Source organism: Penicillium canescens, assembly GCF_028828765.1.
Source record: "Penicillium canescens strain IBT 15451 chromosome Unknown utg000004l_segment0_segment0, whole genome shotgun sequence".
Lineage (NCBI taxonomy): Eukaryota > Fungi > Ascomycota > Eurotiomycetes > Eurotiales > Aspergillaceae > Penicillium > Penicillium canescens.
In genome coordinates, this window is record NW_026703966.1 from 4052593 (window position 1) to 4071723 (window position 19131).

At 50.5% G+C, this 19131-nt stretch overlaps 10 protein-coding genes across 10 annotated transcripts; 6 read left to right on the top strand and 4 right to left on the bottom strand.

Annotated features, from left to right (window-relative positions):
* Positions 1-61: 61 nt before the first annotated feature.
* On the top strand, positions 62-1792 carry N7446_006889 (LIM domain-binding protein; the record flags this gene model as incomplete). Its single annotated transcript, XM_058515636.1, has 2 exons — positions 62-952; positions 1013-1792. 2 exons carry the CDS (start codon positions 62-64, stop codon positions 1790-1792), a joined length of 1671 nt encoding a protein of 556 aa, XP_058372814.1.
* Positions 1793-2708: 916 nt separating this feature from the next.
* On the top strand, positions 2709-3724 carry N7446_006890 (urease accessory protein UreG; the record flags this gene model as incomplete). The annotated part of the gene is made up of 3 exons (XM_058515637.1): positions 2709-2884; positions 3007-3105; positions 3184-3724. The coding sequence occupies 3 exons, from the start codon at positions 2709-2711 to the stop codon at positions 3722-3724; spliced, it is 816 nt and encodes a 271-aa protein (XP_058372815.1).
* Positions 3725-4035: 311 nt separating this feature from the next.
* On the bottom strand, positions 4036-5686 carry N7446_006891 (WDR46/Utp7 family protein; the record flags this gene model as incomplete). Its single annotated transcript, XM_058515638.1, has 2 exons — positions 4036-4998; positions 5054-5686. 2 exons carry the CDS (start codon positions 5684-5686, stop codon positions 4036-4038), a joined length of 1596 nt encoding a protein of 531 aa, XP_058372816.1.
* Positions 5687-5860: 174 nt separating this feature from the next.
* Positions 5861-8574, top strand: N7446_006892 (small subunit rRNA maturation protein TSR1). Its single transcript, XM_058515639.1, has 2 exons — positions 5861-6081; positions 6138-8574. The coding sequence occupies exons 1-2, from the start codon at positions 5973-5975 to the stop codon at positions 8435-8437; spliced, it is 2409 nt and encodes an 802-aa protein (XP_058372817.1). The 5' UTR covers positions 5861-5972; the 3' UTR covers positions 8438-8574.
* Positions 8575-8864: 290 nt separating this feature from the next.
* sec17 (alpha-soluble NSF attachment protein SEC17) lies at positions 8865-10064 on the bottom strand (the record flags this gene model as incomplete). The annotated part of the gene is made up of 5 exons (XM_058515640.1): positions 8865-9104; positions 9159-9333; positions 9411-9717; positions 9812-9935; positions 10032-10064. 5 exons carry the CDS (start codon positions 10062-10064, stop codon positions 8865-8867), a joined length of 879 nt encoding a protein of 292 aa, XP_058372818.1.
* A 252-nt stretch (positions 10065-10316) lies between these two features.
* Positions 10317-10895, top strand: N7446_006894 (uncharacterized protein; the record flags this gene model as incomplete). The annotated part of the gene is made up of 1 exon (XM_058515641.1): positions 10317-10895. One exon carries the CDS (start codon positions 10317-10319, stop codon positions 10893-10895), a length of 579 nt encoding a protein of 192 aa, XP_058372819.1.
* Positions 10896-11126: 231 nt separating this feature from the next.
* On the top strand, positions 11127-13304 carry N7446_006895 (DUF726 domain protein; the record flags this gene model as incomplete). Its single annotated transcript, XM_058515642.1, has 1 exon — positions 11127-13304. One exon carries the CDS (start codon positions 11127-11129, stop codon positions 13302-13304), a length of 2178 nt encoding a protein of 725 aa, XP_058372820.1.
* A 387-nt stretch (positions 13305-13691) lies between these two features.
* Positions 13692-16160, top strand: N7446_006896 (uncharacterized protein; the record flags this gene model as incomplete). Its single annotated transcript, XM_058515643.1, has 10 exons — positions 13692-14107; positions 14158-14487; positions 14541-14680; positions 14726-14938; positions 14989-15097; positions 15152-15306; positions 15360-15464; positions 15518-15614; positions 15676-15830; positions 15898-16160. The coding sequence occupies 10 exons, from the start codon at positions 13692-13694 to the stop codon at positions 16158-16160; spliced, it is 1983 nt and encodes a 660-aa protein (XP_058372821.1).
* A 170-nt stretch (positions 16161-16330) lies between these two features.
* N7446_006897 (uncharacterized protein) lies at positions 16331-17746 on the bottom strand (the record flags this gene model as incomplete). Its single annotated transcript, XM_058515644.1, has 1 exon — positions 16331-17746. The coding sequence occupies one exon, from the start codon at positions 17744-17746 to the stop codon at positions 16331-16333; it is 1416 nt and encodes a 471-aa protein (XP_058372822.1).
* A 238-nt stretch (positions 17747-17984) lies between these two features.
* Positions 17985-19000, bottom strand: N7446_006898 (NAD(P)-dependent alcohol dehydrogenase; the record flags this gene model as incomplete). The annotated part of the gene is made up of 2 exons (XM_058515645.1): positions 17985-18310; positions 18352-19000. The coding sequence occupies 2 exons, from the start codon at positions 18998-19000 to the stop codon at positions 17985-17987; spliced, it is 975 nt and encodes a 324-aa protein (XP_058372823.1).
* Between the last annotated feature and the right edge of the window lie 131 nt (positions 19001-19131).

Consider the following 19131-nt stretch of genomic DNA (forward strand, 5'->3'; position numbering starts at 1 on the left):
GCAGCAACACGGACTTCCTGTGTCATTACCCAATGGTACCCAAGGAATTAGTGCCGCTCAAATGGCTGCGATGCAAGCAAACCCCGGAATGCGCCCCGTTAACATGGGAATGCACATGCAGCAGCAAATGCCCCATGGCCAGCCGCAAAACCTCCAGCAGCAGCAATTCTTTGCCATTCAGCAGGCGCAACAGCCAAATAACGGGCAGCCGGGCCAGCATACACCGCAACGGGCATCTGCGCAACCGCCGAACATGCACGAAGCGCAAAGCGCCACTCCCCAGTCGCAGCATGGCCCACCACCAGGGAGCGGTACACCGCAGCCCTCCCAGCCTGCTCAGACTCCCTCTAACCAACCACAACCGTCGCAGGGACTGCCCCAAGGCCAGGCAACTCCGAACCCCCCGCCACAGCAACTGCCTCAGGCCCAACAGCCAAATCAACAAGGACAACCCGGTCCGCAGTCAACTCCTCAGGGCGCACAGCCCCAGCCAGGCCAACCCGGTCAGCCACAAGGCCCTCAACACCCACAGATGATGTCACAGGACGCTCAATTGAAAGCGCAACAGCACCAGAATGCTCTCATGATGCAGCAAAGGATGAAACAGACAGGGCAGTCAATTTTGACCCTCTACAGCTATGCCGAGGTTTTGAGTAATTTCCAATCTCGGGGCGAGGCACATGATCTTTCATACTGGCAGACCTTTGTCGAGCGCTTCTATTCTCCTGGAGGTGTGTTGCGACAGGGTGTCTGGAACAACACCGCTGGGTCTAAACAATTCGAAATTGCGACACCTGCCCTTGCGCGTTACTACCTGACCCAGTTCACCAGCGGAATCACTCAAATCCAGATGTGTGTGGAAGCTGCCCGTGAGCGGGAGTCTGGCAATGGAGGTCATATTGTGGAGAGCGGCAAAACCTCATTCGTTTATTGGTTCAAGAATGAGTGCCAGGTACGTCCTTCATGTCCATCTTTTTGTCAGAATTTTCAGTCGGCTAACTTTTCTTTCTAGCTCTTCGCAAATGGCACACTTCGTGCGTATTTCGATGTCAACAACAGGCTTGAGATGCTTGATATTAACGTTCTCAATCATAACGAGTTCATCCCTCGGTCTCTGCTGCTGGCCATGGAGGCCGACTCGCAGAAGCAAAGCCCCAAGGTCCCTAAAAATGCAAAGCGCGCTCAGCAGAAGCCCACGCCATCATTATCGCTCCCGGACTCCATGGTGACCGCCAATGGTGTTCCTACTCCGGTGATGGGCTTCTTGGAGGTGGCTGAGACCATCTCTCAAATGCAGATGCTGTTCCAATTCTCGCAGTCAAACCCGCAGCTAACACCTCCTGATGCATTGCGGAATCTCGTCAACACTCTCCAAACGCAAAACCCCAACCCAGGCTTTGCGCCAGGCCCCATGAACCCGGGTATGCAACCTATGCAAAATGTTCGAGGGCCTAATATGAACGCCCCGTCGCAATTCGCCTCACCGGCTATGGCACATCTTGGCTTGCCTGGGCAACAAGGCTCGCCTCATCTGACTGGCTCAGCGCATCCAAGCCCTGCCCAAAGCAACCTCACTGGTCCTCCAGGAATGCAACCACCAATGCAGCCATCCCCCGCTGGTGTGAATAACAGTCCAAATGTAGGTGGCAACAAACGTCGCCGGGCAAGCACGGTCAAAATGGAGTCTGAGGATGGTGGTGGAGTCGAGGCTAACGGCGCACTCCAACAGGGCTCAGCGAAAGTTAAGGCTAGCCCCCGGGTGCCGAAACGACAAAAGGGCGCCGCCGCCTGATTATGTTGAAATTCTTTTGCTTTTACTCGGTTTCTTTTTCATCCCCATTTCAGGCGATGTGGAACTGGCGTACGACTGGATACCTGGGCAAAACATATCGCCCACCCTTGTTTGTTTATTCCTCTTTCGGATCTTCCATCGCCTTGATAGATCCATATGCGTTTTCGGCACATGACGACCCAGTTCACAGTCCAACGGGATATAATTGCATGTGGCCTCCCCATCATCCTCACTAGGAGATGGCGCCGGGCCTTGTCGATCCCACTTGACTCCGACCTAATGTACTCTATCTTCCTTTCAGCGTTTCCTTGGTTGGCTCGGGATAACCGCCTGACATTGCATGTTTTCACTTTTCGCGTTCGGGTTTTTCTTTGATCCTTCTGCCATAATTAGGATTTGACGACTTCTGGTTTTGTCCTGTTTAGGCTTTAGCTATTCTTCGCTATGTCCTTGCTTGTCTGTTTCTTGGACAGACAGAATTATTGATATCCGTGTTTGGTGACTGAACCGGCGTCCGGTTTTGAAGTCTCATTTTTGGGACGTCATCTGCGTGCATTGGGGTGTTCCATTTGGCCTTTTGCTTGGTGGCCTTTGATATTTTTGACACTTTCCCTTGGGGTTTGTCCTCTTCCTGCCGCTTTTTTGACGAATCCACAAATACCTGCTTTCTCATTATATTGCTTCGTAGTATCAAATATGCAATAGCCATCCGGAAATACTCGAAATATAGTAATGATATATCTCAATATCCCCACACGCCGGCGAACTCCGTTCGGCATCGGCCAAATGATAGCAGCTCGGCATTTTGTTATCACATATCAGTTCCCCACCATTTCTCCCTTGCTTAGGAAAACATTGCCCCTCCTTCTCCCTAACCATTCCTCTACCATATCCTATCGCAATTATAACCTCCAAAATGGCCCACTCTCACTCTCACGATGCTGGCATCAGCCACTCCCACGATGACCCCTTCAACGGCCACGGCCACTCCCACGATATCCTCGATGGTCCAGGCTCCTACGTCAACCGGGAGATGCCACTGATTGAGGGACGTGACTGGAAGGATCGTGCTTTCACCATTGGTATTGGCGGGTATGTAGCATCCACCAAAGAGGACATTGTCATGCTTCGTAGGCGTGGTTCATGTCTATCGTTGATACCAGCCTGTCGATAGATATAGACATAGGTATAGGCAATTGCTCACAACCGAATAGACCAGTTGGATCCGGCAAGACTGCTCTGATGCTGGCCCTTTCCCAGGCTCTGCGTGACGAGTATAACATCGCTGCTGTCACGAACGATATCTTCACCAGGTAAGAGAAATGACATACCCACACCACAACATACACCACAACCAAACAACATACTAACCAACCGTTCACCAAAAACAGAGAAGACGCCGAATTCCTAACCCGCCATAAAGCCCTAGCCCCTTCTCGCATCCGTGCCATCGAAACAGGCGGCTGCCCACACGCCGCCGTGCGCGAAGACATAAGCGCTAACCTGCTAGCCCTGCAGAAACTGCAAAAGCAATTCCAAACCGACCTGCTACTAATCGAGTCCGGCGGCGACAATCTAGCAGCCAACTACTCGCGCGAGCTGGCAGACTTCATCATCTACGTGATTGACGTTGCGGGCGGTGACAAGGTGCCTCGCAAGGGCGGGCCTGGAATTACGGGGTCTGACTTGCTTGTCGTGAACAAGATTGATCTTGCGCCTGCTGTTGGTGCTGATTTGAGTGTTATGGAGCGCGATGCGAAGAAGATGCGTGAGGGAGGCCCGACTGTTTTTGCTGTTGTTAAGGATGGGAAGGGGATGGATCATATTGTTAATTTGATTATCAGTGCTTGGAAGGGGAGTGGTGCTTATGAGGAGAGTTTGAGGCGGTGGAAGGAGGGTGCTGTGAGGGGTTCCGGGAGTGTTGATGAGTAGTGGAGAGTGTCTATATCTAGGTAAGATATAGATTCTGGGAAGAAAAGGATTGGTTTGGTCTATGCAATTGGAATTCAATATATTCAATGGTAATGTTGGAAGTAGATGGTACACTCGTAACTGACTGCTTTTTTGCCCGAATACAAACATATATTTCCCCGAGAAACGCCTGGAATGCAGCAGTCGCCAAATCTCCAACAAATGTCACAGAAGCCGTGTGTGGGCTGGGTATCTGGGTGCTTTTTTTGGTAGGTTGGTTACCCTCCTGCTCGACAAGGATGTCAAACAAGCAAGAAACGAAATCAGCGATCTTATTTGGCGAACCGGGACAGAGCCGGTCCCAGATCCTGACGCTCCTGCTTGAGTCTGTCCTTCGTGCGAGCGGCATGCTCCTTGCGCAATGTCTCGGCCTTGAGACGCTTCTCGTCGATAACGTTGCGGCCACCCTTCTTGCGGAGGTACTTGCGCAGTGCACTGTTGCGGCCACGACCGCGGTTCTTGAGTTTCTCCATGTGGTCTTCCTTCTGCTCGGGGTTGCGGTGTTCCTGGACCTTCTTGTCGTTGATAGTGTCGAGCTTTCCGATGATGTTGGGGTCGAGCGAGATCATGTCGGGCTGCAGCTTGGTAAGCAGAGAGTGAACCTCGGCCTCCTGGCGCTGCTTGACGTTCTCATAAGGGTTGGCTTCCAGAGAGTCGAAGTTGGGCTCTCCGGCACCGGGGACGATAATACTGGCGAATCCTTGGTCGTGTCCGACACCAAGAACATCTTCGTATGGACACCAGCGTACATTCTCAATGCGCTGCCCGTCTCCGCCCCAGGCCATATATGGGCTCTGCACCTTGCCCTGGTCAGCCGTGGCGGCGTCGAACAAGCCTCGCCATACGCTCATTTGGGTGCCCCAGCCGACGGCAGTTAGGCCGCGGTCACTGATGGCAACCGATGCGCCGGGCTGGTAGCAAGAGTATGAGTGTACCTCGCGGTACATGCGGATATCCCACACATTCATCTTCTGGTCCTGGCCCGTAGACACCATGTATCGGCCTTGGCGGTCCATTGCCATTGACCGGACGGGACCCTGGTGCACAAGAGCCTTGACAAGCGGGGTTTGAGAGTTGGGAGACCATAGTGTCACGGTTCCATTCTGATGTCCAACATGCATGATGGCATTCCATGGGTTCTGAGCGAGAGCTGTAGGTTTGCCTAACCGGGTAGGCAGCTCAGCAACGGTTTGGCCGGTCGAGGTATCGGTGTATTTGAGGTGACCGCTCATTTGCTACAGACAAGTTGATTAGCCGGGAGCAGAATATTCAGTAGTCGAGAGAACTCACAGCGCTTGCAAGGAGGAAATGATAGGGCAGGAACTCCAGGAAAAGTGGCTCCAGGTGCTTGTTGAGGCAGTGAATCTCAGTTCCCTGGTGGTCGTAGATATAGGTGTGTTTCTTCTGCGCAACAGCGAAGTACTGGTTGTTATGCAACCAGCGAGCATCCCGCACGGTCTCGTTCAGCTGCAACTCACAACCGAGCTTGCCCTCGCGCCAGTCCATCGTCGCAACATGTCCCTTCCGTCCAGCCAGCAGCAGGTCACGTCCATTTCGTGAGTAGTCCATACGGTAGGGGCCCATGTCGGTGAGCTTCAATTCGAATCCTTTCTTTGCGGTCTCGATTCCAACGCTGGCCTTGATCTCATCTTGGCGAACCTTGTATGTCCGTTCGAGTTCGGCTTCGGGTTCAAGGAATCCTTCGGTGTGCTCAAGTAGAATCTCGGCATCCTGCGCTTGTAAAACAGCCTGCTTGTGCTTGTATTCCTGTCTCTGGAGGTTCGAACGCAACTTCTTGTCTCGTGCAGTTTTCACATTGTTGGCTTTGCCTCGTCCGTATGTTTTCTGGGCTTCAGCCAGTCTCAGCTTGGCTGCGCGGTCTTCCGTGGGAGCAACGGCCATTTTCGAGGATGAATCGGCCATTTTCAAATTCTTTGTGAGGCAGACCAACGGAAAGATTCAGCGATGGTCGAGAAGCTCCCGAAAAAAATGTCTTTTTGCCCAAAAGGTTGCCAAGACTTGCACTCACCGCTCGCTTATCCTCCACTGGCGAATTTTGTTTTCTTATCGGTTTTTCTTTTTTTTTGCGAACACTTCGTGCTTTGTTGATATTGCATATTGCTCGCATTGTATTACCTGGGACCTCTGAATATCCTCGGACTTCAATCTGGACTCTCTCCCATTCCGTTTCAAAGGGTCTAGTGCCAATATGGCGCCTTCCCAGACGGTGCACCACCACCGGTCCACCACCAAGGTTTCGCACAAGCCCTACAAGAGCAAACATGCCTCCAAGAGTGCCTTGAAAGACCAGGCCAAAGGTATGATTGTGTTAATGTTTATACTCAATCGCACATTCTAACATGTTTCATTTTAGGCAAAATTGAAGGTGATGAGCGGGGCTCACGCAAGACACCCCACCAACAGCTCAAGTCGAAACTCGATCGCCGAAACACCGCCCGCCAGAGGCAGGCAACGAAGCAGCAGGACCGGGCCCAAGCTACCAGCATTTTCGCCGGTCAGAGCGGTGCTCCTCGTCACGTCGCAGTTGTGCCATTGTCCCCCGATATCGACGTTGCCGCCGCTATTACCTCCCTCAACGAGAGTGTCGATGTAGCGAGTGAGGTCTCGCCCGATGGACCTACCCGCGTGCGTATCGATCGATTCCGCCAAAGTGTGCAGTATGTTCCGGCCAAGTACGACTTGATCAGCGCCCTGGATGTGTGTCGTATGGCCGATTTCGTCATGTTGGTGTTGTCATCCCAAGTTGAGGTTGATGATGATGGAGAGATGCTGCTGCGCTCGATCCAAAGCCAGGGTATTTCAAACGTTGTGACTGTTGTACAGGGTCTCAACCGCGTTGACCCTCCCAAAAAGCGCCCCGGTGTCGCTGCTTCGTTGAAGTCTTTCATCAACCACTTCTTCCCGACTATTGAGAAGGTCATGTCTCTCGACTCTCGACAGGAATCTTCCAACGCGATCCGTTCCCTTTGCACTGCCACTCCCAAGGGCATTCGCTGGCGTGATGAGCGCAGCTGGATGTTTGTCGAGAACGTCCAGTGGCCCGAGTCCAACCTGGAAGTGGTGGATGACGTCGTTGTCACCGGTGTCGTTCGTGGAAAGGGCCTGAAGGCTGATCGAATCGTGCATATTCCCGGCTGGGGCGATTTCCAGATTGATTCGATCACTGCTGCACCGCTAGCAACCACCAAAAACAAGAAGGACGATGCGATGAATGTTGATATCAACGAGACCACACAAGTTTTGGACTCTCCCTCAGCGGACCAGGATGATATGGCCACCGTCGCCCCTGAAGAAATCGACATGGTTGATGATGACATGGTCTCAATGGCCGAAACAGAGAAGAAGGGTGTTCTGCTGGACGACTACCACTACTTCTCCGATGACGACTCGCACATTCCCGCAACACCTAAGAAGTTGCCCAAGGGAACCTCAAAGTACCAGTCTGCTTGGTATCTCGAAGATGTCTCAGACTCAGGATCCGACCTGGAGGACGAAGACGAGCCTATGGAAATGGACACCGCCGGTGCGCCAGAGGATGGTGTGTTCCCTGACCACCAGGATGCCATGACCGAGGGTGGTCCCTCAGAATACCCCCAATCGGAGATGTTCCTCGACCCATCTCCAGAGGACGAGGCCCAAGAACTGGCCGCCTACCGTGCCAGCCGCAAGACCGAGGCAGAGGAGGATCTCGAGTTCCCGGATGAAATCGAATTGCACCCCAATGTCCTGGCTAGAGAGCGTCTGGCCCGTTTCCGTGGATTGAAGAACCTCAAGCTCAGTGCATGGGAGACATCCGAGGATCGTCCTTACGAGCCCGAAGACTGGCGCCGACTGCTGCAGTTTGCTGATTATAAGGGTTCCAAGAACCGCATCCTGAGAGAGGCTTTGGCAGGTGGTGTTAGTCCTGGTATCCGGGTCGATGTGCACCTTCGGGCAGTGCCTTCCATTCTGCGCAGCAAGCCCCAGCCGCTTTCGCTCTTCTCGCTGCTCCGTCATGAACACAAGCAAACCGTGGTCAACATTAACATGACACTAAACTCTAGCTATGAAAAGCCCCTAAAGTCTAAGGAGCAGCTTGTCGTCCAGTGCGGTCCTCGCCGCATGATCGTCAACCCTATCTTCTCCGCAGCCGACAACACACCAAACAACGTCCACAAGTTCGACCGTTTCCTGCACCCTGGCCGCAGCGCTATCGCCTCCTGGATTGGGCCCGTTACCTGGGGCGCGGTCCCCGTCCTCGTCTTCAAGAACAAGCATGTTGAGGACCCCGAAGAGATGGATACCGCAGATGCCACAGATGCTATTGACATGGACCGCCTTGAGTTGATCGGTACTGGTACCGTCGTTGCACCGGATCAGAAGCGTGTCGTTGCCAAGCGCGCTATTCTCACCGGTCACCCTTACAAGATTCACAAGAAGGTCGTTACCATCCGGTACATGTTCTTCAATGCCGAGGACATTCAATGGTTCAAGGCGCTCCAGTTGTGGACCCGCCGTGGCCGCAGCGGATACTTTAAGGAGAGTTTGGGTACACACGGATACTTCAAGGCTACCTTCGACGCCAAGATCAACCCGCAAGACTCTGTGGGTATCAGTTTGTATAAGCGTGTTTTCCCTCGGAAGGCTCAGCCTTTGGAGGCGATTGCTGCCTAAGCTCTCGACTTGGGCACTGGGGACGTGGATGATATGATACCATTTGACTGAATTGATTACACGACGATGAGAACAGCTCCGTTGGTTGAAGGAAGGAGTCTGTCATGATACACCAAAAAGCACATATAGACCCAGGCATCTTAAAATGATGAATTACGAATTTCCTGCACTTCCACTCCGTACAATCGTAGCCTAAGAATGTCAGAGTCGAATTCATATACTCGAAGCATTTCCACAGTGGAATGACATCGTTACTAACAACACAAATGCTAAAAAGAAGCGGATCATCGTCAGGAGATTCAGTAATTTGTATTCATGTCCATAACAGATACAATCAAAAATAAAACAAATCAAACGGAAGCCAAAAACTCGAGGACTCAATATCCTAAAGACATCACGCGCGGGGAATCAATAAATCAATCGCCGTCTACGAAAAGTCCTCCTCAGCCTCCTCAATGTTATTCTTGATGCGCAAAAGGAGAGTCGTCTTCCACTTGTCTAGCTTGCTAAGCTGGTCAAACTGGAACAGCTTGTCAGCGAAGCCCTCCTGGTCACCACCCTCGACAGCCTGGGTCAGGTCCACGAGTAGCTGGTGCTCTCTTGTAGAAGCAAAAGTGGGATCAAGCTCTCGGTATGATTCAAGGGCACGGTTTGTCTCAACCAGGTCCTGTAAAAATGGGGTAAGCATTATACTATGTATTAAGGGACGAGAGCAACGTACCTTTGTGGCAAGATGGCAAATACCAGCCTTTAGGAGATAATCCTTAACTGACCACTTCATCAGGTTGTTATTAACTGAGGACCGGGCGATGCGCTCGTAGTTAGTGATGGCCTTGTAGTAGTCGTTGTCCAAAGCGGACAGGTCTGCCACCTTGAGAAAGTGCTTGTTTGCGAGACTATAGGATGACGTCGATGTTAGCCGAATCCCCTTTTGAAGAGCATCCAAAGCTCAGAGGGAATATGAAATGCATACGCTTCGGCATTATCACCCTCAAACCACTCGGCGGCCTTCTCATACGAGTCAAGCGCCTTCTTCATATCTCCGAGCTCCACTTCATACACCTCGGCCAGGTATTGCTGCTGCGTCGCCGCACGGCGCAGGTTTCCTCGTAGTACGTAGTGCTGGATAGCACTCGAAAGAACACGGGCAGCATCCTCAGGGTCTGACTTGCGGTAGACCTTGAAGGCTTCCTGGAGGGTATTGGCGGCGTCGTCAGGTTCGTTAAGGTTCTGGGTCTGGATGGAGGCAGCTTTCTCGAAAGTCTGACCTGCCTCCTTGTCTGTTCAAAAGCAACACATATCAGTGATCAGTTCAGTTATTGCATTAAACTACACATCAAATGGGTGTTGGCCGGGCGGCGGGGTATCTCTCACTCATTTTCTGTACTCGAAATGCATTTGCAGCCTGGGTATACAGATCTGCGGCATTCTCGTACTTCTCTGCGCGTCCTCCAAACCAACTGAAGCCACCAGAGGCGCCGGAGAGCGCTTTGTCAGCCTATTTCATCGCAGAGCGAGGTCATGGTCAGCTATTTGCACTTTCGTCATTGCCTAGGTCTCCATGCAAACAAGGCGAGAGAGTACGGGGAAGTACTTTTTGGAGCAGAACACGGGGGTCTTGAGTCATCTTGAGTTATGTTCACTGCAGGGAGGAATCCGCAGATATTGTTAGAAGGAGTGTGGCCAACGGGTCTATCGATGAGAGCATCGATCGGCGGTCCCGCTGGAGGCGGTGTCCCTTTATTTTTCGGTCTCCGCCTAAGCTTCAAGTGTTGTCCTCACGGCGACTTTGATATTGCACTTTGCAGATTGCTACATTTGCCGGTATCTTTGGCTTATATCGCATTTAGACGGTTTACTTGATTGTTAATTCTTTGCAATGGCTTCTTTACGCGCTGGTGCTCGACTGTCCAAGTCGCTGCGTTCTTCATACCGATTCAACACCAACATCTCTCGCTGCTATTCTTCCAGAAAATCCGCTACTGCTGACATCGAGTCTATTCTCGGCGAGCCAAACTGGTCTGTCAGATCATTGCTTCCCGATCCAGCTTCAGGACCATCTGCATCTGAGACGGTGACGCCGAAACAACTTCACCATCTATTGCGCATCTCGGCACTTCCTCAACCCGCCAACCAAGAAGAAGAGCAGACAATGCTGAAGACACTCGAGTCTCAAATCCATTTTGTCAAGGAGATCCAACTCGTTGATACTACTGGCGTCGCACCGCTTCCTTCTATTCGCGACGAAAGCTCTGCTGCAGTTGAGGAGAATACCATTGGCATGGAACGGCTCAAAGGGGCTTTGCTCAAGGAACAAGTGTCTGGAAGACGCAGAAGAATCCAGCGAATTCCAGGCGAAAAGAATGTTCGTCCAGATGGGACGGCTTGGGATGGGAATGCGCTTGGCTCCGCGACGAAGACAAAGGGGAAGTATTTCGTCGTTGAAATCGGCAATTGATTCCGTCCTGTCTATCCCCCGGGTATTGGATCTATATAAGACATACTCATTCACCATGGAGGCAAGCAAAGTAGTATCAGCGATATTTGCCTGTTTGCCTTGGGCAGAAAGTCTGAGTCAGCTGGCCCCCAAGCTGGAGCTCTATGACAACATCGCCCCTCTCCAACAACTTTGCTCAGCTTCTGCTCGTTTCGAGGTCGTCAACCTGTTGTCTATCCCCATCTGGCGCCAATGTTCAAAAGTCTCAAAGAAAAACATGCGGCATTGTTCGATTCCAAGCAATCCAACAACAATGTTCCAGAAAGCGACCGCGGCCAAGATCTAAGCTCCATCTTGGACCGGTCGCAACGTGCTGACTTGACCATTCTTGTTGCTGAGGTCGCAGAGTCCATGCGAATTGGTGTCCTGGAAATATTCGAAAACCCAATCCCAAATTCAAAGTCAGACTCAAAGGATGAGTCGCCTAATCAGTCGATTCCACGCAAGCCTCTTCCTACCGAGGAGACTGACGAAGACACACCGCCCCTGCCCCCAAGGCCAAACAACATGACTGCAGGAAAGGGTGGCAGCCCACAAACTGAGGCTAGCAAGCCACTGAAACCGCAAGCCAAGGTCACTGCACTCTCCATTTTCGAGGACTGGCGGGATTCTGTACTTTTGCGGATTGGCGAGGTTGTCAACAAAAATGACGATGAGGAACAGCATCAAGCCTCGGAAGAAATGAAGAAGGCTGCAAAGTCTGACGAACTTCCCTTTAAAGAGGATGAACATAGCCTGGAAAAATTACAAGAAATCTATCACCCTGTGGAAACGCCTTTGATCAAACTTCCAAAAGCAACAAGATTGCTTATTCTACATTCGCTTCTTCTGTTGATGCTCAGCTTAAAGCATTACAGCGCCTACTCCCGAGTCTTGATGTTGAATGTCGCGTCTAGTTTGAACATAGATATCAACGTGTTGAATGAAGACGAAGTCAAGGTTGCACGTGGTCTGCTAGATACGGCTTTAGCGTTGTCAGACCAAGAACACAAGAAGGATCCCAAGAAAGACGACATGAGGAAGTGGAAGGTTGGCATCGCGTCTGTAGCCGGTGCCGCCCTGATTGGTCTGACTGGTGGACTTGCAGCTCCTTTAGTGGCTGCAGGTCTTGGAACTGTTATGGGTGGCCTGGGCCTCGGTGCTACTGCCGCTGCTGGATACTTGGGTGTCCTGGCTGGTAGTAGTGTTGTTGTCGGCGGTCTCTTCGGTGCTTACGGAGGCCGTATGACTGGCCGCATGATGGACAAGTACGCCCGTGAGGTGGACGACTTTGCGTTCCTCCCTACTCGGGGGCAGCGGTCTCGAGATGAAAAAGATAGTGAGGCAGCCCGGCAGGATCATCGGTTACGGGTTACCATTGGTGTCACCGGATGGGTCAAGGAAGAGTCCAACTTCACTGTCCCATGGAAAGTGGTTGGTTCCAACTCAGAGGTGTTTGGTCTTCGCTGGGAGATGGAACCTCTAATGAACTTGGGCAATGCAATCTCGGCACTTGTTACCAGCGCCGCATGGTCGGTTGCTGGACGTGAAGTCTTGGCACGCACCTTTTTCCACACGCTTATGAGTGCTGTAATGCTTCCGCTTGGTCTCTTGAAGGTTGCTGGTGTTGTCGATAATCCATTCAGTGTCGCCAAGTCTCGTGCCGACAAAGCAGGTGAGGTGCTTGCCGATGTTCTCATCAACAAAGCTCAGGGAGAACGACCTGTGACTCTGATTGGGTATTCTCTCGGGTCTCGGTTGATCTTCTCCTGCCTCCAAACTCTGGCGAGACGAAACGCCTACGGTCTCGTTGAGTCTGTCATTCTGATGGGATCACCTACCCCATCCAATGCGGAGCACTGGCGCTTGATGCGCAGCGTCGTGAGCGGTCGTCTCGTGAACGTGTTCTCTGAGAACGATGCCGTCCTCGCTTTCCTCTACCGAACTAGCAGTTTGCAGCTTGGTGTCGCCGGACTGCAGAAAGTGGAGGGTGTTCCAGGCGTCGAAAATCTCGATGTGAGCGAGATGATCAGTGGCCATCTACGCTATCAATACTTGCTGGGAAGAATCCTCACCCTCACTGGGCTGCAAGACCTGGATGCAAACGAAATAGAACGGGAGGAGGCTGCACTTGCCGCCGAGGTCAAGCGACAGGAAAAGGAACTACAACAGAACCAGCGCGAGGCTGGTGTTAAAGACCCAAATTCATCTGCTGCGCGGGAGACCTTGAATAGCCAGGAAGGATTCGGAGAGGATGTACGGCTGCAAAAGCAGGTCGAGACGCAGACCCAGGAGAACATGACGAACCACCGGATTGAAATGCTTGATATGGACGATGATGATTACTCGGCACCTCTGAGGGAAGATCCTTCGAAGCATTCGGCTCTCTGAGTGTAAAATAATATCAGAGATAAAGTTGCCTGGCCAAGCCAGTTTGCAAATAGCAGCACTCTAATACAATTATGCCTAGGAATATTTCCCATCTATATCGAAGTTATTTGTTCATTTCGACCGGACACATCTTAGAGCCAATCTCATTTATACCCCTGACTTCTGTCTTACTCCCTGCTTCCTGAATGGGCCGTGAAATACGGCGTAGTAACGCGCTAAAATGAATTCAGCCGTGTTCGTGCAGATACGAGGTCGCCAAGAACAGCTCCGGGGTCTAAGCGAATACAATGTCCCCCCGTGGATCTACCTGCCATAACTATAAGACAAAAGATGGCCCAGCGGTCCATAGTACACTCTAATGATTCATTCGCATAAATCAGCTGAGCAATGGATCCCCTTTCCATCGCCGCTTCATTGGCCGGTCTAATCACAATATCAACCCAAATCATTAGCATCATCCATACCATCAAATCCAAGAACAACAAAGAGCTAGAATCAATTTTCAGAGAAGTCCAAGCTGTACGGGGTATACTATGTCAGATCCAACAGATCGTACAGTTCCAGTCTGCGAAGGAAACCAAGAATTCTGAATGGCTTGATGCACTCAACTCTACGCTGGATGATTGCGGCGATACTTATCTCCAACTGCAGAAGTCCTTGGAGGGATTTGTCTCGACCTCAAAACTTGCAGCATTGAAGAAGAAAGTTAAATGGACATTGAAAGAAAAGGACATTCAGGACTTGTTGAGAAAGGTAGAGAGCTACAAGCTTTCACTGGATTTGTTATTATCTGTCCAAACGAGGTATGCTGTTTCATGCTTTGATGGAGTAGTCTGCTGACGAAGGTGCTTAGCACAACCACAACGAATATCGAGGATGTGCTCATTCAAGTGCAGAAGAAGCTATTACTAGCGCCACCTATCCCTTCTGCAGTTCGGACACCCTTGTCGTGGAGAAAGAAGTTGGCAGGCTTCCAGACAGACAATCAGGCCTCTCAGACAAGCGATTCCGAAGATAGTTCGTCAAACTCGGTTGTTGGTGATGATGATATTCCTGCTTCGTACATCATTTCAGGACCGAAAACCACTGGCTGGACAGTCCCAGGGGTCTTCGGTATAAACCAGGACGAAGGCAAAGACGCCCCTGACCTGAACAGCCCAAGCCTCGTTTGCATCAGTGAAATGTGAGAATTCCAATCCACCTTTTCCATTCTGTATCTGACTACAACATCTGCAGATCCGTTGGTCCGAATAAGATCAGCTTGTTCTGTTGCTGGGAGCAACACCTAGCGAACGAGATGCTAACACCTATACGGGCACACATTCTATTCAAAGGACCAAAACCCGGGGATTTATATTTTATACAGCTTGAAGAGTGTTCGTTTCCACCCACCACCTAAATCGTGATCTAACATTGTCCAGCCTCTATGACCCAACCGACCGAACGCTTCTTTGTATCAGTGGGCAAATGCAGCTTGGTAATTGCCCGGTGCAACACCAAGGGCAGTGTATGCCCTCTAAGTCAGCTTGACGAGCGTGACGACAAAGAGCAGTTCCACCTCGCACTTGAACAGTTTGCCCTGAAGTCAAGCCCGGATTCCCAACAGGTGCTCGTCAATTTCGAGAGCGTACAAGGTATGAAGAAGTTTCGCTGTGGGTAACTGCACAAGACTCACAGTCAATAGACCGAGAGACCTTCTTAGGACGTCTTGATGCAGTAAAATATCTGCAGCGCATGGATATGGCATTCATTCTGTCGAACAACTTCTACCACCACTCGCCTTACCAGAAGAGGTAAATGTACCACCACAATGGATCGTGCGGAATTGTCTTTTCTAACTTGATCAGAGTCCAACATGTACAGATAGGCTACGCAGATGGTACCGAAAAGTCATACATCTATCCCTATCTATATCTTGATTATCCCGTCGAAGGCGATCTTGTCATGCTTGCGTGCTCGACAAAACCAAATAACGAGGAGGCGGTGGTATTCAAGGAAAATAGTAAGAGATTTCCATGGAGCCGGCAGCTAGGCATAATATTCTAACTTTCAAAGTCCTTGGGCTTGATTTTCAGATAGTGGGATCTGAAGCTATTGTATTCACTAACCAGAGTGGAGAGGCCATCCAAACTATATCCGCTACTCTCGGATCTCTCGATGGTAATGTGCCCTTACCTGCTTACGTATACTCGGCCGCTCTAACTGGAGAGTAGAGCTGTTTCATATGTTTCATCGAATGAAAGATGCCGTGAGAGAGTGGGAATCTACAAGAACAAACGGCGTGGATGAATTTATTGTCCAGAAAGAATGGTAAGCCCTTGAGATTGATATCTGCTTTATTGAAGAGGTCTAAACTTTGAATACGATGCAGGCCAGTGCAGCGCCTCGAATTTTTGAAAGATTCTTTGGCTGTTACATGTTTATTCCACAATGTTCTCGCTGTTGTCAAAGTGGACCATTTCCAAAAGCGGATGAAGATGGACATATTGAGGGAAGACTCGCGGGAGATAGTAGCTTCCTGTCACGGTACTTACTACCTCTCTGCTCCCTGCTCCGCTGCATTTTCCTGAATGCTTGCTAAGTTTGACCTTAGTGATGACTTCGTCTGTGCTGTTCTATAAGGAGCATTTCAGAAAAGACTCCTCAGACATTTTCGTTGACCCAGTCGTCCAAGCTGGCTTTTGGGATCTCAGAAAAGGCAGTGCTACACCTGAGGATTATCAAGGGGGACAGGTTAAGATTCATGGCAAGAAGGCAAAGCAGATCTGTGATGAACTTGAAGATATTGTGGAAGGTTTGAAGAGTAACACCGTTGATGCACAGAAGAGATTTCTGAAAGAGATTGGGCAAGCGTAAATAGTTCAATTTAGCTATTTCAATAGCAATGCTATACCCCTGTCTTCAGCTTGCTTACATGCGTTTACATCAGAAATTAGCTAGGTAATCACTGTCCAATGTTCTCTTTCAAAATCACCCACCAGCTATCCCCCACAAAATTCATATCCAAAGAGTGAGTGTGCTATGGCTCACCCAGCCAATACCTTCAACCCCATATCATGATCACATGGCCGAGATTTTAAACAATGCCAGCATACTTGGTCCTCGCCAACATCTCGGAATTCCTGGGATGTCCCAGGAGCCCGCAACAGCAGTTTCAAGCCGAAAGCCGCATGATTCTGCTCTCCATTTTCTTTCATGGCTTTCGAAAGCCGGCTGCAGTGAGCAGCCACTACCTGGGAGTCAAAGGTATTAAGTACGTAAGAGTGTCTTGTGATGCTTGGTATCCCCGTCGGCCAGAGTTCAGGCCACGCTGCCGAGTCCCAATTTGTATCCATCAGCTGGAATATACGCCACCCAAGAAACAGACCTTTCTGCTGTGGGCTCACCATTATACATATGTAGTGATGGTTGAGAATCATGGCCTGCCATCTCCGAATAGTATTTGTGAAGCCAGGGTCCCATTCGAGGATGGTTTTGTGGTCTCTGTCTAGCTTTTCGAGGAATCGTTTCTCGTAAGGCGATTCCCAGCTGTTGCCGTCGTTGTACCAGTTTTGGAAGCGGTCTAATCGAAGGAAGCATGCCGTTCTGCCGGTTAGAGAGTCCAGGCTTTCCTCCATGAAGATCTCTGTTTCTAGGAGCCACTGTTCAATCTGCGGGACGATGGTCTCTTTGGTGAGTGGGAAAAGCCATGACAACCTCATTTTGGCTCCACTGTCTGAGAACTTAGCTAAGATGTGCTGATGCAGACGATCGAACTCTTCGTCGGTCATCTTCGATGGATCTTCTGGGACATCTTTGAGAAATGCTCGAGCAAAAGGCATCATTACAATATCATAGTCAGGGCAATAGAATCTCCGTTCACATGGAATCGACTGCCGTAAACCTCCCATCTCCAAAAAACAACGTTTTCGAAGTCGCCAGTGCGGAGGTGGCAGTATGGAATGCCAGTTCTGTCCTGCAAAAACAACCTCTGGATCTTGAAATTGGCACGGCAAAGTCATCAGATTATCAAGCAGATGATTCACTTTCTGCCAGATCAACACGACTTGGCCTGGGTCAGTTGTATCTGGACTTTTGATTTTGATTTTGAGACCGGCCTTTTGATAAGGAAAGCTTTGGAAGTATCTTTCAGCACCTGCCTTGTCCTTCAAGTTCCAGGTCACGTCGACCACCCGGGACTTCAGTTTTATGGACATCCAGCTTCCTCTGTCATACTCCCCGTTCACTGAAATGATTTGTTTCATATGAGAGTAGAGGTGTACTGAGATCTCGCTGTAAAGGTATCCACTGACGGGGAGGATCGATAGGGGGTTGGTTTTTGGCTTGCTATGGATGGCAGATTGCGTGTGAATTTCAGAGAAAAGGTCGGCCCAGATGACCAAGCGAATTTCCGTTGGAAGCTTGGAGAATGCGCCCAGAAAGGGCAGGTGTGGAGATTTCATATCGAAAAGTGTCGGGTGCGTTGTGTTGAGATGAGGGAGGGTGTAAGCAGAAACGGAAGAAAAGGAATATGACGATTGTGGTGACTCAAAGCATGAGGTTGATGGATGCTCCTATGCCTTCCTTGGACCAGAACGGTCCTGATATAGTACGGAAGAGTGCCAGGGTACTGGAAAACTTTTAAACCTTAAAACTATGATACTTACACCAAAAAAGACCGGATAGCTCAATGTCATGCCATCAAGACTTAGCAACATGAACAATAATCTTTCCCCTAGCCCGGCCAGACCGCAGATGCTTGAATGCCTTGACGGCATCCTCAAGCTCATAAGCAGTATCCAGTTGAACCTTGATAGTCCCCTTCTGAACCCACTCCCCAAGCTGAACAAGATCCTCCCTGTTGTTCTTAGTGACGAAAATTACATACTTCCTCTTCCCCCCACCAAGGAAACCAGGCAAAAGCATCCGTTCAGCAATGGTCCCCATACCTGGAACCCCAACCTGCACAAACGTCTTCCCGGGCGCTAAGAAATGATGAGACTGGCGATACAACGTAGCAGGGTATCCTATATGATCAACAATATGATCAAACACGACCCCCTCTCACGCAGCGACGCAACGAGATCCTCTTCGGCGGTATAATCAATAACCTCATCAGCACCAAGCCCCCGACAAAATTCAACATTCTTCGTCGAGCAAGTAGTCGTCACATGACATCCCATCACCTTCGCAATCTGAATAGCAAAGATCCCACATCCACCAGACCCACCATTAATAAAGACCTTATCATCGGCACTGACATACCCTTTCAATGACTGGTACGCCGTCTGCCCGGTACCACCGAGTGTAGCAGCATGATCAACCTCCACGCCTTCCGGTAGATGAACCAGCAAGCTAGCCGAAGCCACTATGAGATCGGCTAGGGTCCCGAATTGGCAGGGCTTGCCTAAATTTCCGTAGACTAGCTGGTCCGGTGAGAAATTCGTCGCGTCGGGTCCTGTTGCGACTACGCGGCCGCAGAAATCCATTCCCGGGGAGGCGGGAGTGCCGATAACTAGCTTCCGCATCAATAGGCCCATTTCTGGAAATTTGTAGTCGGCTGGGTTGAGGGAGGCTGAGAGGACTGTGATTAGGACATCGTCATTGCGGAGTGCGGGTGGGGTGCGGGCTTCCGAGGTGAAGCTGAGGTTGTTTTCAAGGCCATTCGTTGTGTCAGTGTAGAGCCAGGCTTTCATTTTGGATTGTTCAGTGGCCATTATGGAAATGTATGTTGGAGAGGAAGAGAAAGAGAAAGAGAAAGATGGGGAGAGTCAGGTGGCCACTTTCTTCTTGGTGATCCGCGATGACCTCACTATCCTATCGCGTAAACATTGGAAGTATTCAACTG

What these genes read in the sequence shown, in the direction of transcription:
- N7446_006892 (XM_058515639.1), top strand. Translation starts at nt 5,973, where the DNA reads ATGGCGCCTTCCCAGACGGTGCACCACCACCGGTCCACCACCAAGGTT. An exon ending in CTTGAAAGACCAGGCCAAAG is followed by an intron (nt 6,082 to 6,137) that starts GTATGATTGTGT and finishes GTTTCATTTTAG; the next exon opens with GCAAAATTGAAGGTGATGAG.